The sequence below is a fragment of the Stegastes partitus genome, unplaced genomic scaffold (assembly GCF_000690725.1).
Source record: "Stegastes partitus isolate 25-593 unplaced genomic scaffold, Stegastes_partitus-1.0.2 Scaffold1964, whole genome shotgun sequence".
Classification (NCBI taxonomy): domain Eukaryota; kingdom Metazoa; phylum Chordata; class Actinopteri; family Pomacentridae; genus Stegastes; species Stegastes partitus.
The window spans coordinates 39,970-62,631 of NW_007579695.1; the positions used below are offsets into that span (position 1 = coordinate 39,970).

The window sequence follows — 22,662 nt, forward strand, 5'->3', positions numbered from 1 at the left end:
GGGGGCAGAATTGTCAAAAATTATCGAGCTTGACCAGGTGGCATGGAGCAAGAAATGCATCCTGAGAGGTGTTAAAAAGTAACCACGCTAGGTTTGTTAAATCATTTTTGTCCGTCCACAGTATTGTAACGTATGCAGTTGTTCCTGCATGAACAACATCCACAGCTACAGGCCCAGCAGCACCCTGTCGAAGCCACAACAGTTTATTTTAAAAAAGTGTTTTGAGGTTCAGCGATGTCTCTGAGCTGGTCGGCAGCAGAAATGAATGTTATGTGGTCTAAGTTCTCCTCACACAGCACTGACAGCCATGGTGAAACCAGCCAGACTTTTTACATCAGAAATAGAGAACAACTTTGTATCTGACAACTATTACACTTATCAAACTATTCAACCCCCTCTTTTGATGCAAGTGCAAAACTGTACTAACAACAGGCTTCTTTTCAAGCTTCCAGTTATCCCAGGCTGCCAAAATGACCTTCATGAAGGCGATCCATGATCACGGTCTAGTTTGAGCACAGAGGACACTTGCAGTGGTGTAGGGATAGGGGACTACCTTCCAATATCCACACATGGCGTGCTATGAACACAGCAGAGATAGGGCATTTAATCGTTGGCCTTCGTTACATTTAAAATTGACAAGAAAAGCCATCTCTGTGGGTTTTCGAAACATTTCCCAGCTGCACTGTGGGTATTGGAAGATAGCTGAGGGAGAGTGTGTTCTAGAAAGTGTGCACTTACAGAGGGTGGAGGGGACTCCCTGCCAATCAGGGGGGTGTTCTCACACCGAGGGTTCTGAAAGTTTGCGTTCTGGCTCCTGCATTATAGAATAAGAGGTTACTGCATGTGGTCACCCTGCCGCTGAGTTGTTGATCTGTTGCTGATCTGTGCTCTGCTCATCATTACGACATTGTGACTCTCTGACAGATGGCCTCTGACAAATGACCTCAATAACAATGACAAACGAAGGACTTAAGCTTGGTATCATATAGCCAGCGGTTAGATAACTCTGCCACAGTCCAACATGGTTTACATTCTTCCTGAGCAATGCACAAAACCTTTACTCTCACAATGCGACACTGACTCAGTAAAATAGTCCTTTTATCAGTGTGGGGTGATGCAACATTAAATTTTTTAAAGGTTGAAGAAGACATTTATACATGAAATATTTATCAATTAGGCTTCAAATATCTCTTGCAAGCACAATCTGAGGTTGGTATTGTAAATGTCTGCAAAAACAAACAGCTATGTTTCGTCTTATTACTGCAAGGTGACACTGTGTGTATGGAAGAACCTTACAGCTCTAACTTGGAGATAGAACACGGGATAGTCTAAATTATTCAAGCTACACAGATGTATGTTTCCCAGGTAGCTCGATAGAAACCAAAACACGGCTGCACCCATTCATCACTGTTCAGTATTTGAGGTTTTTACTTTAGGTTTTCCTAAAATGTACCAAAATAAGTTCAAGAAAAAATAAGTGGCCTTGCACACTTTGGTTGTATAATTTACTTCACTGTCAGACCAGTTTCCATAGTTGGTAACTGTATGGTTATGGAACTGATTTCACAGGATTATGTGAGTCTGGTCCTTTGAAAACTGGCCATTTCAAACCTGGCAGCTGACTCTTATTGTTCAACAAAAACACAAAGGAAAAATAACATGTATGAGGCTGTATTATTATGCAAAACAGTTTAGCTTTGACAAAAAAGTAAAGCTTGTGAAATATTCATAGTAAGAGACCGCCCATGAGTCAAGTCTCCTAGTATTCACATCATGTTAGTATGGACCAGAACTGACTATCTGGCAGCCTGAAAGGGAACAAATATCTCTACAGGCCTGTGATGTGATTCAGAATAGAGTCGTCAGTATAATTACACATACAGGTTTTGTTCATGGTCCAAATAATAATACTAGATTGTGCTTCATTAGAGAAATGAGCAGTGGCAGAAAAGAGATGTATATGCTTATTTGTCATCTGTACTTTCTGTTGCATTAAAAGCAAGCGATTCAGTTCTGTGACAACAACACGTAGCAAGCAGGGTGAAATTTTTAAACTTATGCTATGCGAGTGCAAACATGAATTTGTTTTTTGCTAACATTGTGGGCTTAAACAGGCAGCCTGGCTGATACAGCAAGCAGCTACTTCTCTATCAGCATCAAAGGGAGAGCTAGTGACAGTTTCTAACTCACCGAGTGACAAATATTGCTAACAGTGTGTCACAATGGACATGCGAGCCATACATTTGAAAAAAGTAGCTATTCTAACTTATCATAACGCAGGCAGTGAGCATTGCTATGCTGCTAGTCTGGATCACAGGGGGCAAGCATCAGCTACCTATGGCAGGCAGTGTATTGATCCTGCTAGCCTCTAGCTAGCGATGGGTGCTAACTCACATGTATTCAGTGACGGGGGCATTGCTGACAGTGTGGGCGGTAGCGGGCAGGCTAGCTTCGCTACCGTAGCTGGAGCCACAGCTGTAGAGACTGGGCATGTGAACGCGGTACAGGTTATCGTGCACACCGCCGCGGGAGGCACCCGACTCGTCCTCTCCGTCTTCCTCATCCGTCCTTCAATCGGTCAGGGTAAGGGCAGGGCACGAGAGGGCATGATGGAGAGGAGGGGGGAAAGGTAGAGGGGAGGGAGATCCGAGAGAGACAACAGAGTGTAAACAAGTGGTTGAAGAGGAGGTTAGGAGAGGGGAAGGTGTACTTGTACTATCAGGAGTCCCCTGATACAACAGACTGGGTAAGGCCATGCCTCCAGCCCCAAAGCAGCTGAACAAGAAGAAAAGGAACATGGGAAGCATTCATCTACAAACAGATCCACTACTAAGCACAGTGGGGTCCAGAGCGGACACATGTAGCTGTTGTTTTTTTTTTTTTCTTTTCATTGCTGTGTGGCATTACATAATATTATACTGCAGGAAAATAGCAGACTCTTCAATATCTCAATAGTCCTTTTATTAAGTAGAAACATGCAGCCATTTTCTTCATGCAGTCCTCCTCTATTGACACAGAGGATTTGCTCCTGGTATTTACTGTCCAATCGTCAATTAGCAACAAATTTCCACACTCCTTTTTCTTTGATATCATTCATGCATCTCTGTGTGCTCCATGGAAATTAAAGCAAAAACATCAGGAAAAAAGGAGATAATATGGCTGATTTGGGCAAACCATTTTCAGACATAAAATGGTCAAAAATGTAAAACGGCCAGCAACATAACAGAATGAGGCATCAAATAAGATATGTGCTGATTTGGAAGTTGGATCTCTGGCTACAGAAATGTACTGGATTCTATAATGTAGGATCATAAAGTGCATGCACATGTTCATCTGGAGAACCTAATATTACGACTGTTGTATTTTCCTCTTTGTTGCTTTCTGACAGTCTGCATCAGCTGTCCACACACTAACAACATCAGACTGGAATGTTTAAAAGAGGGAATATCTTTGGCCCTGTGTTAACAGAGACAATAAGGTGGAGGAGAAGTTACTGCCCCGAATGGCCACCAGATGGAGGTGTTTCAGTCATTCAACCAAAATGGAGTTAAGCTTTGCAGCCCATCAAACAGACTCAGCAGTTGCAGCACAGTCTAATAAAGAGCCGACCCAGGGAGCAGTTGTTCTTGTTAAATTCAGGGACATTAAAGTTTACTGCTTAATACCTGCTGGGCCATTCATTGGCGCTGCTGGTGATTCACATCCAACAAACAATCATAAAACAGCACTACTATGGCACAGCTGTGTTTCATTATTCAGATCATTCACCGGAGTGAAAACCATCACTGCGTGTATAGTCTTTTTGAGTGATTTTACCACAGAATGATTTGGTTGTTGGAATGGGTTGTATATCTGACCATTGGGTCGTTCAATTTCCTCAATATCCACCATCATTCGCTGAAGCCCAAAGCATTTCCAAATCAGGACAGGGAGAGAGGAGGCAGGGAAGGAACAGAAGGAGGAAGTGGGGCACAGAAAAAAAAAAAAAAAAGTGTGGTGATATACAGTCTAACGCAAGACCGGTGCTCCGAGTCCATAGAGGAGAAAAGAAAATGAGAGATATGTACAAACATAGAAACAAACAATCAGCCAGACTGGCAGTGCTGACGGCAAACGATAAAAGAAAACTTGCAGAGTAAACTGGATGGATGCAAAGACAGGCAGGTAGACATACGGAAAGATACAACAGTTTGGGAGGCAAACACATGTAAAAGAATGACATGCATGGGCACCGAGGAGATTCTGTATGGGTCGTTCCACTGTTCTCAAGTCCATCAGCTGATTTCAGTTAGACAATTACAGTAAGAAGTTAGAGCTAGTAGTATGTGAGTTGTTAGTGTACAGATTAACTAAGGAGATGGATTCAGGGATGTTAAGGTTTGTGTGTGGCTTCTGTCTGTGCGTGAGAGAAACTGTGGGTGTGTGTTACCTCTTGCCAGGCCAGGTATGTGGCACACTGCACACAATAGAGGAGAACATCAGAGCGGTGACGAAGGAGAAGAGAACCAAGTAGATGAGACCCTCCACGCCGTCGTAACACAGCCCGGTCAATGCTTGGACGTAGTCCTGAGAGGAGAGGAGAGGAGAGGAGAGGAGTCAGCTGGTAGAAAGAAAAAAAAAAGTCTGGATTTTGAGGACTTTTCTCTTCTAACACAACACACAAAGTGACTCACCATGTGTAGGCTGCGACAGTCAACCAGAGCAGTCAGCTGGTGAAGACCAACCTCAGTAGAATTCAGCACAGACTGGATTTGCTCAAGACTCCCCTGCACACACAAAGCAAAGGTTAGACATGCTTGCTCAGATATAGATACCTGCCGTCTTGCACATTCACACACACACACACACACAAGATAAACACGTGTGTGCTGGCACTTGTACAACTGACACTTTCATCTCGCTCCCACTGATGAAAATCCCCTCATCCGTGAAAAAAAGTCCTACAGATCATTGCGTACACAAGCAGGCACACACACACACACACATACACACCTTGGTGTTGGCATAATCACGTGTTGCTGATCTCAGTAGCTCTGCCACATCATCCTGCATCTCCACCAATGCTTTGTGACTCCCTGACAGCCTCTACAAAACGCACAGGGAGACACCAGAGGCACAAACAAAAACACATGCACAAATACATCTTTTGGTTATTAAACTGCACCACACTTTGATTCCTCTATGTCCCATGAATCCAGTGTTACCAGAATGCATTCTAATGAAGCAATGACATTTTTGGTTCCAATAAAAAAAGAACTGCAACAACACTGAAAAGCAAAGTTACCTGCTGGAAGGGGTTAATTTGTCCAGAGCTGCACCTCAGGTAGTACTGCAGGATATCTGGGGACGTGTCAAAAAACACACATCAATATAACAATGCATACAATCGGAACATACACTTTACTGAAAGAAGGATGTAAACTGCATGTATTAAGGTTTCCTAAGCCCAGTATCTCTCAATAGAGGCATGTTTGCAGTACTACTCAGGCATAATTGCGTGTGTTTTTATGTGTATTACGAACGCAACATCTGTGCTCTAGAGCAAACAGATAGAGCGGAAACAACTGACAGACAGCGGATCTCATTACTTGAGTGAAAAGAGGGAAGTGAGGGAGGGAGGGAGGGAGGGAGAGGAAGAAGGAGGGAATTTTGAGAGGTAAAGAGGGATATAAAAGGATGAAAAGGGAGAGAACAAATCTGATCACGATCTTAAATGAAAATGCGAAACTGAGCTCAGATTTTTTTTCCTCTTTTTTTTTGCATCTGAGACGAGCAGGAGGAAGAGCGAGTGGGGAGTACAGGGTTGCTGATGCATTGCAGTCAGCAGAGAGAGAGTAAGAGCTTTTAGATACCAGAGTGTCAATCAAATGCAATCCCGTCGGATGCACACTCTCGCAGACACATAAACGCACACACTTGTTTCTTAAAATAGAGGCAGCATGTCAGGGTGAGATTCAACTGTCAGTGAGGAAACTGGAGTCTGTTCTAGATGTCTCTGCTTATTTGCCAACCTACAGTATTTGCCAATGAGGGGTCCATTGACAAAAAAATCTACCATTTCTCCCTACATCACTTTATCATATAAAAAATGTAGAATGTTGTTGGCAAATGTTATATTTTTACAGCAGTGGAGAGTCTCCCTGCCCCCAGAGCTATCAAGGGAAATCTGACAGTTTTAAAACATAAACAGTAAACACAATCTTTGATTTTGAGGTCATGAAATGCTGGATGGTTAATCTAATCTGCAACTGCTTAACTTTAAAAAATAATATGAGAAGGTTCAAGTGCTCACAAAAATACACGGTACAAGTCTTAAAGGTTTCGCAACACAGCAGAAAAATCCCTAAAATTTGCTGCCACCAGTTCCCCAGTCCTGTATTTTCCTGTCTGTATACCTTGGTTGATGACAGCGTTTTCCTTGGTTACCCTGGTGATGTATGTATCCGGGGAAACGCAGAAGTCGCTGGCTGACTGTAAGAGGGTAAGCACACATGACACATCAGGCTACAGTAGCATGAACACACTCACTTGAGCAGTGGGTAGAGATTACATCATTGCAGTGCCAGAGAGCTCGGCAATGTTGCCATGGTTACACTTACAGCAGCGACAGCCAGTTCCAGGCCCAGAGACCCCCAGCTGATGATCAGAGTCAGTACCCCCAGCAGGCATACTCTGAAGGACAAAAAAATACACATGTTTAAGGTCAAGATTCAGCCTAAAAACCTGCGACATGCTTTACACAGGTTTAGACGATGCAGGTTCAGAGCCTGGACGAGATCTGATTCACCCAATAGGAGCAACTTTTGTGGTGTGATGTGAAGCAGCATACCCAATCAGAGTGCCTCTAGAGTTGCGTATCAGACCGAAGAGCACCAGAAGACAAATGAGTACGTCGAACAGCAGCAGGCCAAGGTACCCCAACCACCTGTGAACACACAAATTCACCAGCGTTTCATACACATAGGTAGATACATTGTTCGATGATAAAGATTTCAACACACAACATGGAGGTAAAACAAAAAGCTGCAAAGCAGAGGGTGGAAGTATTTGAGGAATGAGTTAATGATTCCTTTAAGACATACCACAGAGGACATTTTACATGTACCAAGGTCACGATCAGATCCCCCACTTGCTTTTGTTTAAAGTCTTAGACTCAGCGTCATGTGATGTTTAGACACTTGGCTTTTCACTTATGTCCAGGTGAGTGCAGCTGGTTTTAATGTTGTTAGCATGCCACACCGAATCAAAACACAATATTTACTAAGACAACACTATAATACTTCATGCAGGACAGAATGCCAGACTAGTTTTCAGTTTGATTCAGCAAGTGCTGCTGCAGTTCAGCACTCACACCATTTAGTACTGACCTGTAAAAGTCAAAAGCCTCCGTCTTGCGTGCCAAGTCCTCCAGGGAGATGTCAGTATTTGACCAGAAGGGAACGTCGACCATCAACCTCACCAGCTCGTCCAGCTGTCCCTGCAGCTTTTGGACGATGGACACGTAGTCCGTCTGCTCCTGGAAGGCTGTTTCTAATTGGACCAAGCTCTCCTCCACGGTCTGGTTTAAGGCTAGGGCACTGTCTGACACCTAGACGCCAAGCATCGTCATTAGCTGTTATTTTAATTCTGGTTTTTGTGTTGTTTTGTTTGACGAAGCAGATCACTCACCAGTTTCTCCACCCCAGATATGGTGCGGTTGGCATGACGGAGGGAGTAAGCCAAACGATTGGCTCCATCACTCGACTCCCCGTTTCCATAGAATCCTACAGCGATGCCAGCGCTGGGAGGCAGAAAATAGGAAGTGCCAAATGTTAACACAATGACTAATTCAATCTTTGAATAGCATCATGGACACACACGCTAAAACTGTAGCATCAACAGTGGAGTTGCTGAGTTCAGTTCCTCTGTTAACCAGCAAGAGGCGGCACTGAGGGTTTTTTTTTGCTATGGTGTCACCCTAAAGCCTGAGGCAAGCACAGGACAACCAGGAATGATTCACACACACACACACACACACACACACACACACACACACACACACACACACACACACACACACACAGAGTCTATGCAATAATTGGGTCACCAGACCGCAAATAATATGATCCTTCTGCAGCTCTGCACCCACATTCACACATTACACATGCTACAATATCTGGGGTTCCTGGCCCCAACACCCTTTCTTACAAACCAAAGTGCTCCTTAACCATGTTCACACCACAACTAACCCCTTGCCCAGCCAACACCACCACCACCACCACCGCAGAGATCTTTTTTTCCGCTCTCCATTTCGTCACATCTAACCCCATTTTCTCCCGCACGCTCCCTCCCCGCTATGCTTTTATTTTCTCCCTCACCCTGTATAAGCTCTTGTGCCCCTCTGCCCTCCCTTTGTGTACTCTATGCGCGTCTGACTGTACGCTTTGTCTCGATGATGTCTCTGTCTGCACACAAGCAGCCGACAGATTTGTAGAGAGAAATTTATGGCCATTGTTAAAGCAATTCATTCTAGCCCATTAGCTCTTGAGTAGCCCCATGTTACAACAGGCTTTATATTGTGTGGATGTGTGTGTGTGTATGTGTGTGTTCGTGTGAAGCAAAACAACAAACACAGAAGAGAAACAAAAGTGAGACAAATACAAGCATGAAGGCACTTAAATGTGCTTTGTGTGTTGATCTACACGTCGTCTCTTTCATCTGTTCGTTTCCCCACCCATCCCTGCCTCCCACCATCTCACTCCATCCTCCATGTGATCTCACTTTTTTAATCACCTCCTTCCACTCCTGTTTACTCATCCTCCTCTTCTCTCCCACCACCAGTTCTCTCTGTCTCACTGCTGTCTCTCCCTCCAGTTCCCTTCATCCCTCCTTTTCTCTCTTGCTGGTTGAATACCTGCTGCTCCTATCGGGGGGTTCCATGACTTTATTAACAAACATATATGGGGCCGGCTGACGGGCAGAATTTCCGAAATGAAATGCCTGACAGCAAACACTGGCCAGATCCCACACAGGAGAACACACATACATTACAAAGACTTTGTTGCCTTTGAGGAACAGCTAGCTGTTCTGACTGATGCTAGCTCAGAGAGACAGAGCTCTGTTTTAGTCTTTGCTTCAGTCCATTTTCGGCTAAAACGGACTGACATCATGAGCTAAAAATGCTTTGCTGTACCTAAATGAGCGCACTGAAACGCACTCGGCTGGAGTTCAGTAGATGAGGCAGTAAATATTGTCTTTGGACAAAACTGAGTTTGCGATGAAGTCAAGTCAAAATCAAATAGAACCCAAAATAAATGCATCCAATTAGTGGCACAGCAGAAATACCAGATAGCACAAAGACATGTAATCCCCACTGGCTACAGCCAGAAAATATCATTGGTAATATAAAACCAGGGGAGCAACTAATGAGTTTCATGATTATTTGTAGGGAGGGGCACCTATACTGACTTTAATTAGCAACTGAAGTAGTTACAAGCCAACATTTCATAGACCTCATATCAAAGACTAGCTTTGATACGAGGATGATACATATAGGGGGGGATATGAGATAAAACTGAAGAAAAGGGACACATATATTTCATTTTCTCAGCAGTGGCCAGTCAACTGATTTACATTTTGCAATGAAATCTCCATATGGTAGTTTTGATCACTGCTTGGCTCGTTCTAGTCCTGGAATCAGAGTTACAGTTTTAAATGCAGGGTGTTGTCGTCAGCGCAGTGTACAAATAAAGTTAAACGTTAGAAGTGTTACATTCATTCTAGTCTGACTCACCGGATGTAGGATGCGGGTATAAGACACTGCTCATTTCGGTCGGCTTCGTCATTTCTTCTGCTATCTGTGTGTTAGCGTTTTCTGTACGGTGGGACAACAACAACCACCAGGCAGCAACCTACCACACTGAAAATTAAGTTTTGCAGAGGTTTTGAGTCCTGCAGTGAGGCAGTCCTGCTAGCTTTTTTTTTTTTTGCGGTGGATTATCCATTTTAATGACAGTGCTTATCACCCTGCATGCAAATGTTTCACCACAACTATTCCACCCGTCACTATTTTGAGGGGAAACTGAAGCTGCATACTTCGCTTAGCCCCACCTACGATGACTGTAATTTGGTTTAAAGAAATATAAACAGGCCAGAGCACTTTTCCCCCCTATAGCAGAATGATAGTGTGGTGCAGCCAGACTAGATGACATTTATTCAGTGCTTCAATGCAGCAGCATCCCTGACCTCATGTTACCTCACAAAAAAATGATTAGAATGATTTCCAGGCAGTGTAACATATAATGTTTAAATCTGGACAGAAGAGAGCGTCGTATCGGATGAATACCAGCGAGGTACTATAGTCAGTGCTGTCAGAAAAGACATTGAACTGACATATCCTCAACATTTTACATTTTTGTAAAGGAGTAATCTCATGTTATTATTATCATTTGATTTATTTTTTTTTCAATTAATAAAAAAAATCTAGAGGAAAAAAAATCCCCACAGCCCAAGGTGACCTCTGAAAATTACTTCTTTATGCTGATGAAACATTCATATTCAGGGTTTTGTTATTTTGGATTTAATTTTCTCAAGCATAAAAGATATCCTTGTTTATCAAATGGTCAAAAATAACAAGAAAGTGCATAGATTCCTGTCAAATAAGAAAACAGTCTCATTGCCAATACTATTGGTAGACCAATTCTGCTCTCTCTGTGGTGCACAGTCACCCCCCAAAAGATTCATTCTGAGCCTCGGACAATCCTCATATTTGGAAGGCTGATTGACGTTTTTCCTGAATGACTGAAACAATTAATTGATAATTAAATATGTTGATCGTTTTTTTTTGCTGATCGTCTAATCCTTTCAGGACAATGGCAGCGAAAGGATGCAACATACAGCCCCTTCTGTCTAAACACAGTGCACCTGCACACAAATGGAGGAAGTCCACATGTGGTTGGCGTTGGGCCAAAAATAAGGCATGATGTCATATTAAATTTCGGACAAAGAACTGCATGCGCACAAAAGCACGCGCGATCCCACACAAATGCATCCACGTATGCTCAGATTCATATCAAATATTCACTAAGAAATATTATAGCTAATCATAAAATATTAAAACCTCCCAAAAAAAAAAAAACACTCTTCAGCCCTGAGTCACGCGAATACACACACATGCACACACGCAGACACAGCTTCCCCCTGACTGTATAATTCATTTCTCGTCTCTGCATCAAATCTACTTCTGTCTCCATGGCAACCTTTCTAGGCCAGGGAGAAGGCCGAACAGAGAGAAATAATAAATAAAGGAGGGGGACTAACATAGAGGGAGAAATAGAAAGAAAGGGAGGAAAAGTCGGGAGGAAAGGGTAAACGACGGCGGTGCCTATTAGCAGGCCGATATGTTTGTATGTGCATTTGTGTGGTGAGAGGGGCAGAGTCCACACGACTCAGGATCTGTGGTCAGAATACACTCTACCCCGCTGCTAGGTCGCTTGGGTGAAAGACCTCAGAGTGTACACACAGCCCCTCAGAGAGAGTCAGATAAACACAAACAGTGGAGTGTAACCACCTGGCCGGCTCCCAGTTACAACACATGGGCTTAAAACAGGACTGAGTGGACGTGAACGCTGCAGCAGTTAGATTTATGTACATTCATAACGGTATATTAAGGCTGCTGCTAAATGAGAACCTTGTGTCTGTGTTTTCTGCTGGATGGAGAAACATGGGGAATGTCTCCTCTTTGCATCTACATATTCATATATTCATCTTCCCTTAATGCATATTCAAAACATTTTCATCCTTTCATCCATCTTAACTAGGAGGTATTTCCTAATTCAGGGGGGTATTTCCTAATTGAACTGGGGGCACTGCGGTTATATACACCCTCAACAATCCAGACGAGTTTTTGTAGTATTTATATCCACGTTTTCTTCTGAAGTCAAGGCACGGAACAGTTAAGTGAATGTTTTGTATGTGGCAGAAACAAAAGCAAATACCGTGACATCAAGGACGAATCAGTAAATCTGTCTCCATCACATCTTGTCCTTCTCAGTAAGTCAACTTTTCAGTGTCAGTGATATGTATTTTTGTTTGTTAAACGTGGAGGCTTTTTGTGCATTTCTGGCATTAAAATCATGAAAGGAAACACGACTATTAATCCAAGAACATTCACTGTACTGCGCATGTAAGTGTACATAGTGTTACCATAGTAACTATGTGAGACAAACAGTATTTTTTAGGGTTGAAAAGTTGTTTGTGTTTTTATATCACATCACATGACAAAGCAGTGATCATTAAACAGTAAGCCCAGTTCTTCTGGACAGTGACGACTGCCTCCTTGCCTCTCTCTGTCACAGCTGCGTGCAAATGTGAGTCTCAATCGCTCTAATTACACTCACGAAAAACTACTTCCGCAGTGTTAAGACAAAATCGGTGACAAATGACATACACGACATACACAGGCTGGAGTGAAAAATACTTAAAAATCTACTGTCAGCGATTGCATGTATTTGTACACATACACGAATGAATTTCTGGCTTCAGCAAGACATGCAACGGAAATAGTTTGCTCAGATAGCAGAGCACACAAAGGAGCCAAGGTCACACTGTGGCAGATGGAAAGGGGAGCACAAGCTGGATGCCATAAATTAACAATCAGAGACACTTGGTGGTGGTGATTAACAGTGATCGAAGATTGTGTCTCCAGTCATCAATAGCTGACCTGATCGCCAACTGGAACTAGCCTAGTGTCTTCTTGTGTAGTCTTAGTGACATGTTCGGCACAGCTGGACAGCAACCAGCTGTGCCAGTGAATCACTGCCAACTTTTCCTTAACAATCCCCAGAGAGAAGTCCAGGCTAGAGGGTAATTTGTTAATAGGGGAAGATGATTTAATAAATTCACCCTCTCTCAGTCAAGCATCCTTAGCATAACAAATGTTATAGCCTGTGGCGTGGCTGCAAAAGCAACAACTCTTATTATCGTGTACAGAGGCGTTCCTCTTGTAGGGATAAAGTCTCACCTGCAGACGAGTGTGGCGATGATAACGCACCAAGCAGTGCAGCAGCAGTCGGCGCTGGGCTGCTGGGAGTGCGTATGGGAGTGCGAGGAGTCGTCGCTCTTACGTCGCCGGCAGCAAAGCCAGAACGAGTAGAAGAGGAGGAAGAGGAGGTCCAGGGCCAAACACACCAAAGCCACAGCACCGAGCAGCAAAACAGACTAGAAAGAAAAGGGAGTGATTAAAAAAAAAAAAACAATTAGCGGCAACAAGAAATTTGTGATTTCATTATACAGTTTGTGTTTATATCAAACTTTGGCCTTGATTCAGTCAGAAGTCAAATGTATTATGTTTGAGAGTTGCCCTTATCGCAGGGAAGTGGACCATTTAGGATGTAGGTTAAGGATACAGGAAGCGAATTAGCTGATATGAGCAGAAACCAGATACACAGACGGACCACATGATCTAGCAGACAGACGCAGACAGATGCACAAACTGTGTTCCTCTCTCCAGTTATCTGAGGCCAGAAAACTGCGCTGTGTCAAATGGGCGTTTGATGGATACCATGAAAAATTTGCATTGCATTGTTTTCGCACACCATCAAACACACGCACACCTCCGTGGAGCGAGCGGAAGCGCTACTGTTGGGGAGCTGTGTGCTCTGGAGACCCACCACACAGATCACACACCCTCTAAAAGCTTTGAAGTGTAAAAGAAGGAAGGGGTGGTGGGGAGGCAGACAGAAGGAGGAGTGTGGGGGGGCGGGGGAGTAAATTTGGAACAAAAAAAAAAAAAAGAGAGAGACAGGGTGTAGAGACATGCAAGGAAGAAGATGTGAAAGAAGATGACTGAACGGAACACTAAAAAGGGAGAAGTGGATAAAGACAGAGACGAGGGCTGTTACTGCAATTTGGTGAAAGCTGATGAAATCTTTTTTTATCACACACACACACTGAAATGTTGGTTGTTCTTCTCCCTCTGGGGATGTCTGGAAAAGTCATTGTGCTGCAAGACCATGTAGAGACAAAAGCACGTTTCTGGAAAACCAAAATCTCCACCTGCTAGACTACTTGCAGCAGACAAAGGAATCCTGCCACAGAGCTGCTCGCTTCAGCAACAGTGTCATTCTGGAGACGCAGCCTCGCTCTACCTCCGAGATCCTCAGACTTCCTGGCTTCCCAGGCTTCTAAACTGCTGTTTGTAGTGACCTCAATTTTTCCTCAATGCCAGCCAAAGATTTCCTCACATTTTCTTTGTTTAATAAAACATATCAAGGGTATAAACATGACAACATCAAGTGTTCATTTAAGGACAGTGAAAAAAAATAAAAAAATCAATTTTGTACTTTGAGTTCAACTGTTCAGGGCTCATAAATGAATCAAATAATACAAGAAAGGAAAGTGAACTCAACATTTGTTTAGTGAATCTGGGAGACTGTGCTTTGGCATAGCAGTGCTCTAAGCTAGATGCTAACATGGGCTGCGTTCCAAATCACATACTTTGTCTTCATCCTTTCAGTACGTACTACAGCGGACTTTACAAAGTACTGTTTCATGCAGCATGCATACAACTAAGACAGTATTTCATCATAATAATGCACCTTAAACTTTAACTGTTGCAGTCTGTCATGTCCAGAGATGCTGTCTTGCATGCCAGTTGTCGTAGGACATGCAGGTATTTTTGCGTATTACATTTCACATACTATGTATAGGACAAACTAAATCAACTGCTAGCAAGCTATATAGTTGGTAATATGGGTATTGTAACACACCCATGCTCACAAGAACATTGATAACATGCTGGTGTTTGGTGGGTACACTGTTTACCACATTCACCATTTGATTTAGCTTTTTAGCTGACACATGCTAATGGAAAACTAGCCCAAAAAACAGCTGAGGGGGATGAAGTATTGGACAATAAAGCCTTTGAGTGGATGATGGAATTAGAAGCCACACTATGCACATTTACTGGTTTGCAATATTCTTTTTGGGGGTCTACTAGAGTATGTTTAAATGCTTTAATGTTCAGAAAACACCTAATTTTCTCAGACTGCACATACAGACTATCACCTCTTTAAGGTCTCCAACTAAAAATTCCAGTCTGCTCGATCGGTTACATGCCCTAACCCCAAATTCCAAAGTATAAGCAGAGAGACAAACCCCCTTGTAGAAGCAGCTATAATGAGAAAATAATGGTGGACTGTGAAGAAGCTGCTCCTTGTTTGTTTGAGGGTCAAACTAGCCACCACCATTATGTTGACGTAGATAAGTAACGGAAGAGAGGCTTTTCAGGAGCAGTGCCTTCACAAAACTTTTTACAATTCACTGTAAGTCTGACATGAATATCTGCGCAGAAATTCACGGCACACCACCGAGATGTTGTTATAATACAGTCTGGATCAATGTGGTGACTGACAGTCGAGAGTCGAACATCACCATCCCTACAGCCAAGCCACTAGCATGATAGGAGCACGTCGCTGTCAAGAATCATTCTTTTACTTTAGAAACGATCAGAAATAACCATTAACATGAACCAGTCACACTGATACGCAGGTACTAACTTGACTTCCTGTTAAAGTGTGAACAGCATATAACCAGGCCATCAAAGGGTACAGCATCAACATGTGGAGGACTAATGCCAATTTAACCACATCAGGGGTCGATAGAGCACTAAAGTAGATTTATTACATACAGTGAGATCTGATCTGTAAGTGCTATAATGTACGCGAGATAAGGGAGCTAATCAAACAGAGCGAGAGCATCAGTGTGCTTCTATCGTCTGAGGTCTGCCCAGTGTGGCTGTGGCCTGCTGTAATCTCGTAATGGGCTGTACACCAACACAATTGGAGCTACAACCTTTACAGCTATCAGTAGAAACCTGTGTGTATTTATGTTCTTGTCAAATCTGTGTTCACTGTGACTCCATTGTTACTTTCTCATGGGAAAGCATCTGTCAAGACAGCGATGAGAAGAAATCTGTTGATTGCTTTTTTTTTTTTTCCCCCCAACAGTTTAGAGGAGATGAGCGGAGGACAGGAGGGGAGAGAATCCTGATGGGAGTGGAGGGGGAGATAAGCTCTGCAGATTCCTCTTCTCTGGTATTATCCTACATTATCATCCATAGGCTTAGTCCCAGAGAAGTTGCGCTATAGTAAAGCCATACGGTGCACCACTAATGCAGTGTCAGATCTCTTGTGCATATAAAATCAACAATGGGGATTAATACCCTATAGAGCAACATGCATTAAGCTTTGCAGAATAGGAACGAAACCTCACGCTATATAATAATAGACGTTTCTGTGACACCTATCATAAATCATACTTCAATAATGTTAATGGGATGACACAAATGCAGCGATGGGGAGGGGGGGGTGTTTAGCAAAAGACACATTGGAAGAGAAGGTGTAATATTTTTGCAGAGCTAAAAAAATTATTTTCAGTTGGCAAAACAAAGTAATTGGCAACATATTTATTGTTTTTTTTGCTGCTTCCAGCTTCTCAGATGCGAGGATTTGCTGTTATCTTTCTATCACGGTTCTTCCTGGCTCAGAATGGGCCTTTAGGGGATGACAATGTACGACAGTAAGCACAATTGGTCCGTGCACAATAAAGGCAATGAGTTGTGTTATCCTGTTTGACAGAAACCTATGCATTCTTTTGTCATTTCCGAACATTTGATAAACAATAGGGACTATTTTGCCTGAGGAAAGGAAGCCCCAATTACCCAGACTGGTTAAATGTTGTGTTGTTGTCTGTGTTCTCAATTCTTATCACTTTGGCACAGGTGATTTTCTATTGGTGGTGGCTAAAACATCTTTGGGGGGCACCAAAATTCCTGTTTGCAGAAAGAAAGAAAAAACCTGTATATGAAAGTGAAGTAAAATCTATCAGTTTTCTACTTATAAGAATACAGGTGTTTTGAATATATAGCCTTGGCTTAAGGCAAAATGTCAGTTTTTGTTTGTTTTTTTTTGTTTTTTTTATATTGTAATGACTAAAAAATCTAAAGAATCTAAGGAAAACAGATAGCATATTCATCAATAATGGAAATAATCATCAGTTGCAGACCTAAAAAACTCTCCATCTCCACTTTAAAAAGCCTTCCAGGCATTTCCTTGGCAAACAACCTCAAACTACACAATTTGCTGTGAAAAAACAAAGACTGAATATTAACATTTAAGAGGCTTGAAGCACTGCATCCACCCTTTCTGCTTGATAAACAGATTTAACTCTTCATCTGCAGTAACAACTGTCCCACAATTAAAGACTGTCAGTACTAACGCACATATAAAGCAACAACTGCTGACCCTGGACTCTGGATATCTAGTGCATGGGTTTAATGTTAAACTCATAATGTGACTCAGGACCAGTTCTCTGAAACAACCTCGCCCTCCTCCTAGTATGTATGATGGCCGCTAGATTAACTGTCGGGCTGACAAACCATCAGAGCAGATTAAGCGTGGATCAATTAGCTTCTAATAAGCATGGTGAGCTTGGCTGTGCATGAGTGTGTGCACTTAGATGTAAGTGTGTGTGTGTGTGTGTGCACATCTACCCTACTGGAGATCAGCTTGCAGGCTGGAGGAGGAGCTAAACGTTAAACACCCAGGCACACTGATCTACTTTCAATCTGTCCATTTAAGTGTGTGTGTGCGCGCCTGCGAATGTGTGTTTGAGCTGACAGGATCAATCACTTCCACCTCGCTGAGTTGTCCTTGCACTCTCCCTGCCTGTGTGTCACTCTGCAGTACGACTTGCCTAATAGTATCCTCTCGACTTCTGTCCCGAGGCCCTGACTGACCTTGAGTTTATTCTGCTGATATTCACCTGAGTTACTGGGTCAAAGAGCAAACAAAGCACCAACTGCTAAATCCACATTCAGGCCTTTTGAGTTTTCCATCTCATACTGAAAAGCTTTAAGAGTGGCATCTTTTGCCTTTGATCCACTTTGATCCTTTAAAAAAAATGCAATGAGATAATGTGTTCCACTGTGAAAACTGTAGCACACAATCCAAAATACCAATTACTAACTTACTTTCCACAGCTGGGAATATGTATGAGTGTGTGTTATTACAGGTCACGTGGTTCTTCTGTAATGTTCTGCAGCTGTTTAACTGCGGCTGGAAGCTGACTCTGCGATTCTACCATAGTACAAACAGACGCACGCACACACACAAACGGATAGGCACACATGCTATTTCAATGCCTTGCAGAACTTTGGGATAAGAGCTCCTATTTCAGCTCTCCAGGAAAAAAAAAAAAAAAAGTAAAACAGTTTTCTTAAAAAAAGTCACAGAGTCAGCATCCCCAATAAAGTCGAAGCCATCAGAGACCAAGTGCTCTCGTGAGCGAACGCTAAACAGAACGTGTTTGTTTAAGAGGAAAAGTGAGTGAGTGAGTGAGTGAGTGAGTGAGTGAGCGAGCGAGCGAGCGAGCGAGTGAGTGAGTGAGTGAGTGAGCGACACTGTGTGAGAAGAAAGTTTTGAGAAGCTTCAGAGCTCGAGAGCTGAATGCAAATGAACCTGAGCCAAATCACATCAGAAAGAAAAACACTACACAGAAGAATCTCTCTCTATTGTGTGAGACTGTGTGTGTGTAGTGTGTGTGTAGTGTGTGTGTGTGTGTGTGTGTGTGTGATGTCGTGGCACGGTGACGGACACAGTGCACTGAAGGACACTGTGTAGGACCTTGTTTGTATGTGTGTGCGTGTTTGTGCGTTTCTCAGCTGGATGAGTGGATGCATGAAAGCCTTTGAGACAGATATACTGAGCCAATCTAAAGACGGGCTTCAGTGAAAGAGTGAAAGAAAGAAAGAGAGCATTCTTTCACAACAGACTACAGCCCTCCCCTTCCCACCCCTCACTCCCCCCATTCACCCTCCTTCATCACTCCCTCCCCTCCTTTCTCACTCCCTCCTTCCCCCAGTCCAATTCAGCCTCCTTCTTCTTGTTCTTCTCACCCTCGATCCCTCCCTCCCCCCGTCTAGCCAGAATTAACGATTTCACCCTGAATGGAACCCCTATACTCACCCCCGCGCACACACACACACAATAACACACTCAACCCCTGAGGGAGATTTGTGACCTCACCTCCACCAACAACACTAAGTGCTAAATACGCACTGACACAGAAAGCGAGCATACTGTACATGACACATATACATACAGCACATCTAATACACAGAATATGCACAGCAACTGTACGTACCAGTGATGTGCAAACAAACATATGATCATGGTGCAGAATGCTCACTGACATAGAAACAGCCTCATCTGCTAAAATATGTCAGGATGTAATTAGTCTAAAAAGAGGGTCCTTAAAATTCCAGTGGGCACACACACTGACAAACACACACACAAAGGCCCTTAGTTAGATGCTGAATAGCTCGCAGGAAGTGGCTATTTGGCAATTTAGAAGCACCTCCCATGGCTCATCGAGCCTTCTCTCTCTCCTCTCGCCTCCAATCAGTCTCTTTTTATCTTTCTCACTCCTCCTCCTCCTCTCTCCCTGCTTCTCTCTCCAGTTCTCATCTCCCTCCCTTGTTCATGGCCGTGGGTGCCTTCCCACGCTCGGCTCTTGAACTTGCACGCCCTCCCTCCTCTCCCCATACATGTCAGCAGACTACATTGAGGGGCGACTGCAGCGCATGAAATGTGAGATTCTAAACGATGGGTCTCAGCTTTATGTGAGCTACCGAGGCTGCGCTTTCTGCTGCAGAGACCTGGAAGTCACCTTGTTTGAGGATTCTAATGAAATGCAGCAAAACTGGGCCAAAGCCCCCTTTTGAGATAGAGCTGCTCTCGAAAGCAGCGCTGCCGACTCACTCGGTGTTTAATCAAAGAATGACTGCAATTGGTTTTATGCTTTTAACTAATTCTAATGAATCATTTTCTCCTGATTATTTTTTCAATTAATGGATTCATTTTTTAATCCAATAAAATGTCACAAACTTAAAAAAAGAAAAAAAAAAGTCTAATGCATCGCAGAGCTCAAGGTGATGCCCTCAGCTTGCTGTCTTTGTTAGACCATCGTTGTATCCAACCACTCCCTCACAGCCTATCGAGATTACATTTACAATAATATACAAGCAGAAAAATTCTCATTATGAGAAAGTGAAACCAGCAAATGTTTGGCATTATGACACGATAAACGAATTCACCTAATAATAGATTATCAAGAATGTTGGCGATTATTTTCTGTACACTAACTCCTCCACTGGTTCCCACACTTCTGATGGTGTTTGGAGAGCCAAACAATCAGTGCCTACACACTACCCCACATCACAGATTACATATGTGCACAAGCTGCAAGCAGTTTAACCAAAGGCTGAAGCTTCCTTTACAAACTGTTTTGCTATAACAATTCCTAAAGAGACACATAAATAATTTATATGAAATAAATACTATTTGGTGTACAAGGCATCTTCTGTTTTCTCCCTGAGCCACTATTTAGATTCATCACTATTTGGGGCCCTGACCCACGGGTTGGGAACCAGCCTGACAATTTGATTAATCAACTTGTAGTTTCTCCACTTATTATCTGTCCATAACAATCGTGGAGCAGGGATAGGACCATTGTCTTGATCCAAGGGCATTTCTCCCTCTCTCTCTCTCTTTCCCACACATACACAGCATTGATCGATGCAGTGAGGGAACCCACAACTCTGTGGTAGCAGGACAGCCTCAGTCACCACTTGGCCACTCTACTGTGAAATTACAGTGTGGGCAGGTGGCAGGAGGTAGGATGATAAGGTGATGCTGCATGATGAAGGGGATGATGAATTCTGAGTGGGAGGTAATTATTCCCCCGTACTTCTCTTACCTTCTGGTACTCAGAGTCCTCCGGCCTGAAGTCGCTGCTCACCATTTGGAATTCGATGTTGAAATGAGGCAACCGGTGGAGCAGATTCACCCACCAAGGTGGAGAGTAGTTCACTACGGCTGCCATCCTGATGCAGCTGCCTGCCTGCCGGCTGTCACTTCAGTCTCTAACCCGATTCCTCACACGGACACTGTGGAGACATTCACGACCAACTGTCACGGCTTCTTCACGGCAACTTTAAATGTCATTTCACCAAACGTTAAATGAAGATGAAGGTGGTGCATGCACAGTTTTTGCTGCTTAATGCCACCAAAGCCTCAAAACCTGCATCCATCAAACAGAGTAATTACTGATGACTGACATTAGAGGGCTAATGTGATGACTTACTGGTGATCAGTCACTAACTCACATGCAACGTACAGCCTATTAATATGCAAGCAGCCTTAATTTAATAAGTACAAATGCACATGCACAAAGAATCACATTTACCAAGGGTATGCCCAATATTAAAAAAAAACAAAACAATAAATCATTTTTAAATTAATATGCATCAATGAAAAAAGATCTGTAAAACACAGAGGCAACCCTTCACTACAGTCAGGCAGCTCTGGGTTTGGCATGTTTTTAACAGACACACCTGGATAGGTTTCTATGTGTGCAGCTAAAAAACACTGCAATATGACAGTGAAAGCTACTCCTAATGAACTGGATGATTATTTGGCCATTTAAATGTTGTTTTCCTTCGCAGAGCTGCCTTTAAACATGTCGTGCAATGTGTCTGAATCATGATAACAGTGGGCACCATGTTAGTGTCATGCAAGAATTACCCCCAACGATGCGTTAAACGCATTAAAATGAACTATTTGCTCTGAAATACAGCTTCAAAGAGCATATTGTGAGCGGGCATCGAAGCTATGCGGTCATACTGTACATGAATTACTGCATAACAATGGTTGACATGTACCTCGCATCAACCCAATTGACGCCCTTTACCGCTCGGTGAGCTAGCGGTGTTGTGGACGGAGAAATGGCCGTTATTTCAAAGCCACACGTCCTCCTTCTATTGTGCTGAATTTACTGTACCGACACATGTAGGTCAGCTCGGTCGAGGGCAGCCTCACATATTAACGACGTATTTATTCAGGGTCCAAAAAAAAAAAAAAAAATGTTAGCAAAGCGGGATTAGCTAGCGTTATCCTGCTTTGTCCGTTAAAACTACCGCAGTGAGTCGTCAAGGCAACCAGGAGGAGAACAAGGCAGGCAGGGGCTGCGTGTCTGCGGGCATCAAAGCCTCGGTTACTGGGGGGTGAGGGGGGGAGCAGGAACCGTGTTAGCGCCTTACCTGGTGAAGCCCAAGCGGACGCAGACTCTGGTTTAGCGTTGTCTCGGGAGTCCACACCGGCGTATGTTTCACCTATTGTCTTCCCAGATCCGGCGGTGGATTTGAGCACGACAGCCTGCTGCATCAACGCGGCCGTACCGAGCTAGCTGCAACGGCTGCAGTCCCGACCACATTGAAAATAACGGAATCACCGACACCGGTCCGCTTACATCTCACCCAGACGCCTTTCCCCCCCCTTTCTCCGTTTCGGCTACCTTCCCCCCCGATAGCGGCAGGTTAGGGGTTAAACTGTGTGACCCGCAGCCCAGTTATCTGTCTCTTTCTGGACGCTGCTGTCGTCGTCGTCCTCCTCTGAGCCGTGACGCTTCGCGGCTCGTCGGCGCTGTTCCCACGATGACCGTCGGTTCAGTGCGTTTAGCGCTTCAATTGGATGATATTGTTGGAGCGTGAAGCAAACACGGTGTTTAAAAAGCCCCGGAGGACGGGGCTTTGCGGCAGCTCCGTAGATGTGTGTGCGCGCGCGT

At 43.6% G+C, this 22,662-nt stretch overlaps 1 protein-coding gene across 1 annotated transcript in view; it reads right to left on the minus strand.

Moving 5' to 3' along the window:
- Positions 1 to 22,243, minus strand: part of LOC103373371 (protein tweety homolog 3-like) — a 26,234-nt gene extending 3,991 nt beyond the window's left edge. Inside the window, exons 1-14 of the mRNA XM_008303245.1 lie at positions 22,139 to 22,243; positions 20,797 to 20,986; positions 13,001 to 13,197; positions 7,669 to 7,780; positions 7,368 to 7,588; positions 6,830 to 6,925; positions 6,600 to 6,672; positions 6,396 to 6,471; positions 5,285 to 5,340; positions 4,993 to 5,085; positions 4,674 to 4,766; positions 4,430 to 4,566; positions 2,395 to 2,568; positions 739 to 814 (exon numbers count right to left, since the gene is read on the minus strand). Coding sequence (XP_008301467.1) covers positions 739 to 814; positions 2,395 to 2,568; positions 4,430 to 4,566; positions 4,674 to 4,766; positions 4,993 to 5,085; positions 5,285 to 5,340; positions 6,396 to 6,471; positions 6,600 to 6,672; positions 6,830 to 6,925; positions 7,368 to 7,588; positions 7,669 to 7,780; positions 13,001 to 13,197; positions 20,797 to 20,922 — 1,530 coding nt within the window. The 5' untranslated portion in view covers positions 20,923 to 20,986; positions 22,139 to 22,243. The remainder of the gene's footprint in view (positions 1 to 738; positions 815 to 2,394; positions 2,569 to 4,429; positions 4,567 to 4,673; positions 4,767 to 4,992; positions 5,086 to 5,284; positions 5,341 to 6,395; positions 6,472 to 6,599; positions 6,673 to 6,829; positions 6,926 to 7,367; positions 7,589 to 7,668; positions 7,781 to 13,000; positions 13,198 to 20,796; positions 20,987 to 22,138) is intronic.
- Positions 22,244 to 22,662: the final 419 nt, after the last annotated feature.